Source organism: Anarhichas minor, unplaced genomic scaffold (assembly GCF_050575085.1).
Source record: "Anarhichas minor isolate MPS153535 unplaced genomic scaffold, ASM5057508v1 ptg000068l, whole genome shotgun sequence".
Taxonomy (NCBI): domain Eukaryota; kingdom Metazoa; phylum Chordata; class Actinopteri; order Perciformes; family Anarhichadidae; genus Anarhichas; species Anarhichas minor.
This window is the reverse complement of record NW_027466514.1, coordinates 85,584-95,000: the sequence shown is the minus strand read 5'-3', so window position 1 is coordinate 95,000 and position 9,417 is coordinate 85,584. Positions and strand designations below refer to the sequence as shown.

The 9,417-nt window shown below is 42.7% G+C and overlaps 1 protein-coding gene and 1 long non-coding RNA gene across 3 annotated transcripts in view; both read left to right on the top strand.

Moving 5' to 3' along the window:
• Window positions 1-3,962, top strand: part of LOC142934360 (uncharacterized) — a 4,794-nt gene extending 832 nt beyond the window's left edge. Inside the window, exons 1-2 of the long non-coding RNA XR_012947718.1 lie at window positions 1-893; window positions 1,028-3,962. The exon at window positions 1-893 is cut by the window's left edge and continues 832 nt beyond it. This is a non-coding gene — a long non-coding RNA (uncharacterized LOC142934360). The remainder of the gene's footprint in view (window positions 894-1,027) is intronic.
• The window catches only part of cep120 (centrosomal protein 120), a 17,300-nt gene extending 9,506 nt beyond the window's left edge, over window positions 1-7,794 (top strand). The window contains exons 19-22 of one of the 2 annotated variants that reach the window (XR_012947717.1): window positions 4,683-4,828; window positions 5,018-5,243; window positions 7,162-7,283; window positions 7,446-7,794. Coding sequence is in view for 1 of the 2 variants with exons in the window: in XM_076078907.1 (XP_075935022.1) it covers window positions 4,683-4,828; window positions 5,018-5,237 (366 nt within the window). In the remaining variant the exon portion in view is untranslated. Of the gene's footprint in view, window positions 1-4,682; window positions 4,829-5,017; window positions 5,244-5,523; window positions 5,899-7,161; window positions 7,284-7,445 lie in introns of those variants that run through there. The other variant, XM_076078907.1, reaches the window with a different exon arrangement.
• The last annotated feature ends 1,623 nt before the right edge of the window (window positions 7,795-9,417 follow it).

The following is a 9,417-nucleotide window of genomic DNA, read 5'->3' as shown; positions in this document are numbered from 1 at the left end:
CCCCCCCCCCCCCCCCCATTAATCATCCCTGGGATGTGCGTTGAGCAACAAGCTAGCCGTGCGCTAACTATTCCGATGTCACACTCTCTCTTTCTCTAAATGAAGTCTCAGGCCTGTGTTTACACGACCATCCGTCTCGGCGCTCTGAGCGTCTCCTATTCATTCTCTCCTCTCAGCGCCTCGCTCGGCGTCTCTGTTTAGCTCAAGTCGGATCATAAAAATTCTTGGTCCGAGGGAATAAATGTGCTGTTTCAAACCCGGGAGGTGCAGCGCGAGAATTAATGTGCAGACGGCTCGGAGGGCTCTGAGATCAGAGAGCTTCGGCTTCGGTCCTTTCTTTAAACTCAAAATATTGGGACAAGGAGCTTAAGTCGGGTCTCTTCTGAAACAACAATATTGGGACAAAGAGATTAAAGTTCGGAGCCGAGAAGCTAAATTTGGTGTTTTTACAGCCCGAGTGGAGGAGCGGGCGAACACGTTTTACGCGGTCGTATCGAGAGAGAAGCAAACTTTTTATTGGCTTTATATAAAGAAAGAAGATATTTATATCTTTATATTCAGCCGTCAGCACCAAAGTCCAGTTCACCAAAACCAGAAGCAGCAGCAAGTCTGCAGAACTTAATAATGTTAATAAAGTTATGAACAATAAGCTGTTTGATAAATAAGATCCAGAGGGCTTCATTGTTCGTCTGTTTAAATGCTCCGTTATAAACTCAGGTTGATCTCTTTTTCTTTATTTATTTATTGTTGGATATCTTGATTTCAGTCGGTCAAAGTTTTGGGGTTCAGACTGAAAACGTCCCACGAGTCCGTTTGTATGAAATGCCGTCAAACAGCAGATGTGACCAGTCGACTGAGCTCCAGTGTTACTGGTCCCAGTGGAGACGCTGATGGTTCCACTGGTCTCTGCTGGAGTACGTCTGAGCTCCAGTGTTACTGGTCCCAGTGGAGACGCTGATGGTTCCACTGGTCTCTGCTGGAGTACGTCTGAGCTCCAGTGTTACTGGTCCCAGTGGAGACGCTGAAGGTTCCACTGGTCTCTGCTGGAGTACGTCTGAGCTCCAGTGTGTTCAGACGGGGGAAGTCGTGGAGTATTAACGCGAGTATAACGGTGTGTTTTTAGACACTCAACCTAAAGAACCCAGACTGCAAAAACAAACATCAACAAACCAGAAAGGAGAAACATTCTTTATGCCAGAACATTTTCATATTCTCCTCCTAAAACCTCTCCTACGGATTCATCAAACTGCACAAACTAATCGTGTCCTTTGATCATTAACATAATCAAAGCCCCGAGAGTTTGTCAGAAAAAGAAGTCCTTCTTTTGTCATTTTTGGGGGCAGAACCACTCAACATACACTTGGGTGTGATTTTACTATTTGTAGCGTCGTAGAGACCAAACCCTCGAGAAGATAATCAACAGATTCATTCATAATGACAGCGCTCATACTAAAGTCTGCAGACTTAATGTTGATCAGATAGTTCCTGATTTAAAAACACATTCTGCAGTTCTATTTCTGCAGACTTCTTGTTTGGCTGCTTGTGTTCAGACAACGTTTAAGAACTTTGTCTCATTTGGATGAATGAATGAAGAGTTCAAGAGAAGCTTGTTGTGAAAACCAAACCCACTGAAGGACTTCACCTCATAGTCTTTATGTTAAAGTTTAGTTTCCAGCAGCTTCTATCGCACACAAACAGACCTCATAGTTGAGCTCTGTGTCTCTTATCTCTGACTTATCGCTCTAGAAACACAACAGAGCGGCCTGAACACTTACAGATAAACACTGCTGAGTCAGTTCACCCTGAGTTGTTCTCCATTATTCAGTAAAACATGCGATCATGACATCATTGATGTGTTTCTAGTCTCTGATCTCTGATCATGTTTCAATGTAAACAATCAGTGTTTAAAGCAACAGGAGGAGAGCTAGTAACGTTAGCAGCACCGCTAACGGCTAACCAACAGAGGTTCACTTCAGTTACATCATGATGCCTTCAGGCTCTGCTCAGTGAACATGAGTACTGGCTGAAGGTACATTATAACGTTATCATGATGTGTTCACATGTCATCTGTAAAATGTAGTTTTGGTGATAAACTTGAATAAATCCAGTAGTTTGAAGATGTTTTCACGTTAATATAAAATAGATATTAGAGATGAATTATGAGCTGTTTAACTTCCTAACACGAGCTCTAAGAACATTATTATACTTCATTAAAATAATGTCTTTATCAATAAAAATACAATCTTTTATTTCCTTATCATTTAGTGTTTTATGAAGAAGAAACAGTAAAGAGTTAGTACGGGTGTTTGCTGCCCTTCTCATGTTCGTTGTTACTCGTAGCGACTTCAGCTTCAGTCTTTACACTAAACACACGTTTCATATTTAGTTCTCATTATTCTGTCGTTTGTCTCTGAAGTGAAGTCATCGTCATGTTTCATCCATTACCCCCCCCCCCCCAAAATAAAGCCTCAGTAAAGAAACCTCCCCCTGAACTCCTGCAGGTGTTGAGCTGCTCAGAGAGAAAAACTCCATCTGAGCTGAGAGAAGTGTGTCCACATGTGTGTGTACGAGGCCCCCCCCCCCCCCCCCCCACACAGCTTGACCTCTGAAAGTGGAGGCAAGTGATGGAGGGATGGAGGGAAGTCTGGGGGAGGAGGAGTCACTCTCTGGTCATTATCCCTAAACCCCCCCCCCACCGTGTGAAACCTGGACCCGGCTCTCCTGGACTTCCTCTCGGCCCCTCAGCGGCTCACAGCTTCACTTCAGCATCGGTGTGTTTGATGAGACGTCATGTTTCATGTGTTGAGCTCTCTAGACGTTCATCCTACCAGCACAGAGCGCTCTGCTGAACGATGATCGGGTTGTTGTTGTTTATTGTTCTTCAGCTCTCTCGTTCATGTGAGCTGAACCCTCTGAACCCCAAAACCAGTCGACAGAACTCCACCGTCTATCAGCCAGAAGCTGTAAGAACTGGCATAATCTTCAGATTCTGGTCTTTCCAAGAGTCCTTGAACACATCATGTATGACGAGCGCTTCAGTCAGAGAAAGAAACTTAAATGAAGCTGAAAACTGATATTTCATCAAAAACATTTTATTCTATATGTATATATGTATGTATATATATGTATTGTACTATATAGAGCAGGGGTCTGAAGGTACAGTGAGTAGGGAGGCCGTGCCACTGACATTTATAAACACACCTTGTCAGCTGATACCAATGCCAATATCAACGTCGTCTGTCAATTGCATGATAATCATTCATACAAGCTATTCACACTGATGCCTATTAGTGCCACTGCCATGCATAAACATACCTGTTATCTTACATACAATACTGAACTATTACAATAATGGACACATTCATGTTTAGAAAAAATAAATAAATAAAATTATTTTTTTAAATGAAATTGTCTAATCAACCAAAAATTTCGCAGACCCCCTAGGGACCGCGGACCCCCTGTTGAAGACTGTTTATGTTCTTGTTGTATTTGCACCTTCCATCAGTATCTGTGTGGATTGTGTCCTCAGCTGTAGCTGCTGGAACTTTCATGACGTAAGAACTTATAAAATATCGTCTCCAGGGTCCTGAGTTTTAGTAGACCCCCCCCACCCCCCCCAGGCCCCGGTATCACCTCGTCCTCTAATTGTTTCAGGACTCGGCCCTCAGATTGTCCTTGGCAGCGGGCACTAGAGAAAGTGTTTAGCCTGTTTGTTTTTCTAGTAATTTGCCTTAAAAACGCTCCGTAATACAGACGGCTAATGGTCCCCAGAGAGAGGTGTGTGTGTGTGTGTGTGTGTGTGTGTGTGTGTGTGTGTGTGTGTGTGTGTGTGTGTGTGTGTGTGTGTGTGTGTGTGTGTGTGTGTGTGTGTGTGTGTGTGTGTGTGTGTGTGTGTGTGTGTGTGTGTGTGTGTGTGTGTGGGGGTGTGTGTGGGGGTGTGTGTGTGTGTGTGTGTGTGTGTGTGTGTTGATCAGCCGTGTGAACAGCGGGCAGTAATGTGAACATGTGTGTTTTCCCACCAGAAGCAGCGGTTCTGGTGGTTCTGCTCTGTGTCACCAGGACACAGCGACGGGTCAGTCTGACGGTCGCCATCTTTCTTTGCTTTTGTTTGTTTTAGCGGCTGAAGGCGTGAGAGAATATTTAAATACCAGCAGGTTGCTGCCAAAGCTCTGACACCACATTAGTGTTGTTGTTGTCTTGATTTATTAATCTGTAAGTAGGCGGAGCACAGATCGGCATTGTGGGTAATTCTGTGAAGTCTGAGCTGGAGGCCGGAGCAGCTGAGTGAAATACGACTTCTTCTTCTTTAAGACGTTTTTCTTTCTGTTCTCATCGTGTTCGTGTGAATTCCTCCAAGTTGTTTCCTCAGAGAGCTTTTTATAAACCGTGAAAGCAGACAGATTCCTCACGAGCGTGTAGATGAGCAGAAACAGTTGTTTGGCATCAAACCAACACGTTTCAGCATCGAGGGCCAGAGGACTGTTTAGAACTGATCCCGGCTCAGATCTGATGCGTAGAAAGACCAACATGTTGGAAACCACCGACGTTAACGAGCACAACGTGTTCAGCTGCTTTGTTCTTATTCCGAATACGACAATATTCCCATTAATCTGTTTACATTGCTGATAAAAATGTATATTCTATGTGATTATACGTCTAAAGAATGCTCCTAAACTGTGCAGAGGGAGCAGGAGAACGCGATGACGCGTCTCAAGAAGCAGCAGGCGGAGCTGGAGGCCATGAGGCTGCGTTACCTAGCAACGGAGCAGAAGGAGGAGGTCCACCAGGAGAGGCGGGAGCTCGACGACATCAGGAACCAGCTCAACAGGTGAGAGGAGGAGGAGGTCATCTTCATCATGAACAGCTACAGGGAAGGAGTCGCTTCCTCCAACAAAGACCACAACGTAGTGCAGCTGCTAATAAATATGAATTCAACTTTATAGTTGAGTTGTAGCTCATAATGTGCTCTGTGGGTTTTTATCTGTTTAATAAAAGTTTACGATCTCTTCTCCGGCAGACTAAAACAGCAGGAGGAGGACAGGTTAGGCCCCGCCTCCTCCCAGAGTGGCCCCGCCCCCACCCAGAGCCTGAACGAGGACGCCGAGGAACACCTGAGCCGCCTGCTGGAGGAGAGAGACACTCTGCTGAGGACCGGCGTCTACACCCACGAGGACCGCATCATCGCCGAGCTCAGCAGACAGATCCAGGACGCCATGAGGGACCGAGGGAGCCTCTGACGTGAGGTATTAAAGCCATAACTCTTATTGTTGTTACACGAGCGTCACTCACCGCTCAGGACAACAGGGTTTACTGCCGTGGAGATGTAGTCTTTAAAGGCTGAACAACAGCTCATATGGATTCAGCAGAATATTCAGTTCTATAAAAACATGCCGAGAGTTTCTCTTTATTCAGTCAGTGTTGACTTCTGGAGTTCGTAACATCTGGAATCAATTCAACAAGCAGTATAACACTAATAATACTGTTTAACAGCTCATCTCCACCGGCTCTTCTCTCCTCTCACAGGCCGACCAGAGGTTCAGTCAGAGTCAGCTGATGCAGCCCCCCCCCCCCCCCAGAGACACCCACACCACTACCAACCAGCACACCACACCCCCACCCCCACCAGTGTAAATGAGGCTTCTGTTTGGAATCCTTCCTCATAACGTCACTGAGCTGTGTAGAGTGTGAACATTAGTTCTGGTGAGATGATGAGCTGTGTAGAGTGTGAACATTAGTTCTGGTGAGATGTGTTCTCTGACAGCAGGTGGCGCTGCATCCTCAGAAGAACAAGCCGCTCCTCTGACCTGCAGACGCTGTGAAACATTAACTTATTTTTATTGTTGGAGCACAAATAACTGATTTATAAGTTTGTCTGCAATAAATTATTTTTTGATAATGTGTAAATTTGTCTGTTTGACGTCATACTTTACTATGATTTATTTATGACTTTTAATGATATATTATACTATGACTTTTTACAACATACTATGACAAATTCATGACTTTTTCAGAAACACTCTAAGATTTCTTTAATGACTCTTTAATGACAGCATACTATACTATGACTAAAACACACATATATATATAATTATATATATATATAATTATATATATATATAATTATATATATAATTATATATATATAATTATATATATAATTATATATATATATATAATTATATATATAATTATATATATATATATATATATATATATAATTATATATATATATATATATATATATATATAATTATATATATATATATATATATATAATTTGGGTCGTGGGTCTTTGCTTGTCATTAAGGGGTGATGGTGGGTCCCGCAGCCAGACCAGCTGAGAACCCCTGGTGTCGTGTGCCTAAAGTCATTATATAGTTTGGTGTTATTATACGATGACTTCTTTATTATTCATGGCTCAGTATACGATGTCTTCATAGAATGTTTTGACATATTATTGGAACTAAAAGCCAATAAGACAAAATAATAAATCTTTCAATAGAAGTTGTGAATGAAGAACAGAATCAGCTGCAAACAGACGACACGTGTTCTCACACGCAGAACAACATGTTAGCACACAGCTGTGTGTGTGTGTGTGTGTGTGTGTGTGTGTGTGTGTGTGTGTGTGTGTGTGTGTGTGTGTGTGTGTGTGTGTGTGTGTGTGTGTGTGTGTGTGTTACATCAGTTAGATTAAGTCTTCAGCTCTGACTGATCTCATGTCTGCGGCTGCGTTCACACTGATCATGAGACATCTTCATCTGTAAAATGACAAAAAGCACAACATGAAAAACATCCAAATTAAGCTACATAACAACAAAACACATAAACGCACACACACACACACACACACACACACACACACACACACATGTTTAAACTCGTCGGATTAGCAGCAGACAGATTTTCTCACAGTGAAACTTTCTCTCTTTTCTCCTCCAACATGTTTCCAATTAAACGTTGAAAAACCTCCACAGCTTCATGTCTGTGTCTGAAAGTGTGACCTCTGCTTAATATTTCCCCCCCGACAGGAAATTCCATCCAGAAGTGGACCAGTACACACACACACACACACACACACACACAGTGGTAGAGCTTGTGAACCTCCCTGATACCTGACTAACACTGTTATTGTTGGTATGTTTCTTCTTCTGTTGTTCTCAGTCTCAGTTGAGGCGAGTGGAGAGCAGGGCCGTCCTTCAGTCAGAAGATCGGCGGTTCGATCCCCGGCTCGGCTGTAGCATGTCGATGTGTGACTGAGCCTACGCTGTGATAGGATCTGGATTGTAAGTCGCTTTGATAGAAGCGTCTAATGACTGTAATGTGAAGCTTTTTCTTCACTAAGCTTATGTTCAATATGAGAAACATGAATATAATGTAAAGCTTTTAGGAAGTTTTTGTGTCTTTCAGCTTGTTTTGTTTTTCTGGTTTGTTTCACACGTGTTCAGCTTTAACTCATCAAACAGCAGAGCGACTCCGTCAGAGACGAGCTGGTGAACGTAGCGGAGCTTTAGGAGGTGGTGGAGACCAAACACAGAGCGAGAGACAGAACATGGAGTTACATTCATCAGGAAGTAAGGAACTGTTCAACGTATCAGCATTGTGACTTTATCTAAGTTGGTGCATTTTCATAATCGTAACACTGAAAGGGAATACTTCACAATACGTATCTGTACTTTAGACACGTGAGTACATTTTACTGATACTTCAGTGGAGGTTGTGTCTGGTTTTTCCTCTTCTTGCACTTTTGTCTTTTTTTGTTTGAACTTGTTAAAATAAATAAAACTTAGAAACCTGGTCTGCCTGTTTGTTTTCCTTCTTTAACACTAACTGCCTCTAATATAAAACTACCACTTCCATAATCTCATTACATGAAATCTAATCTGGACTCATTCACATGTCAGTCAGACGTAGAAAAGAAAAGAAAAGAAAAAGACGTGAAACTTCTGGCTGTGATCATTTGTTTGGTTCCCACGGTGAAAAAAAGAAAAGCTCTGAACGTGTTTGTTTTGGTGAATTTGTTGAATCCTCGATGGAATAATCTCTAAAATCAGACTGGAAACTGGAAAGACTGACAGAGCCGAGGTCAAGGCGGGGCTGTGTGTGTGTGTGTGTGTGTGTGTGTGTGTGTGTGTGTGTGTGTGTGTGTGTGTGTGTGTGTGGCTGTGTGTGTGTGTGTGTGGCTGTGTGTGTGTGTGTGTGGCTGTGTGTGTGTGTGTGTGTGTGTGTGTGTGTGTGTGTGGCTGTGGCTGTGTGTGTGTGTGGCTGTGTGTGTGTGTGTGTGTGTGCGTGCGTGCGTGCGTGCGTGCGTGCGTGCGCGTGTGGCTGTGTGTGTGTGTGTGTGTGTGTGTGTGTGTGTGTGTGTGTGTGTGTGTGCGTGCGTGCGTGCGTGCGCGTGTGGCTGTGTGCGTGTGTGTGTGTGTGTAGCTGTGTGTGTGTGTGTGTGTGTGCTACAGATTATTAGCATAAATGGAGGCAGCTGTTGATCGGTCGCTTAACTTCCTGTGTGGCAGTTTGTAAAAAGCTAAATTATTGGTTGAGCTCGAAACACATTTAAGTGATGATCTCAGGTGATTTGAAGCCACACCCCTTTTGTAAATGCTCCAATCACAGATGAGCAAGAGCAACAGCGTGAGTAATTATTAGAACAATGCTTCCTTGGCCTCTAACTTTCTTCTGCACTTTATTTGTATTCAGGACACAATGTGGAGGTATAACATGTTTCAAGAATGAATATTAATATTTATTTTAAATAAAGTCCTAATATTACCAGAATAAAGTCAGAATATTTAGAAGAAAAAAAAGCCGTAATGTTATGAGAATAAAGTCAAAATGTGTTTTTCTTCTTCACCCAGAATGCTGATGTTGAAATGTTCAGTTCACTTCTAGAGCAGCATGAAGCTGTTTTAAACGGTGATAAATGCTTTTTAAACATCAAACAGAAACACTGGAACAATAAAAGCACCGAGAGAATAACTGAGAAGAATGAAAACTGGATCTCAGCTTTATTTCCTACAGAACGTCTTTTTTTGGTTTTTGATCTCGTTCATTTAAAAAAAAAAAAAAAAAAAAAAAAAAAGTGGAGGAAAGGAGTCAGAGGAATCATGCAAACAAGATGGAGTCAAAATGAATTCACGAGTCTTTGTGTTCAGCGTGACTCCTTCTTTTACAGAATAAATGATTATCGTCATCAGAAGATCAGAGAGATTCACTTTGTGTTCATCTGATGCAGAGAGGTGATGTCATCGCGTCTCATCAGCTTCATCTCCTGTTTCCAGGTGATGAAGTGACTGAACTAACGTGGTCCTTGATGGACGTCTGGAGCTCAAACTGTTGAATCTGTTGAATCTGCTGCGTGTTCTTCTTCTTAAATCAGCGATTGCCGATTATTCCAGAATGAGTTTGAACAATTGTGGAGAA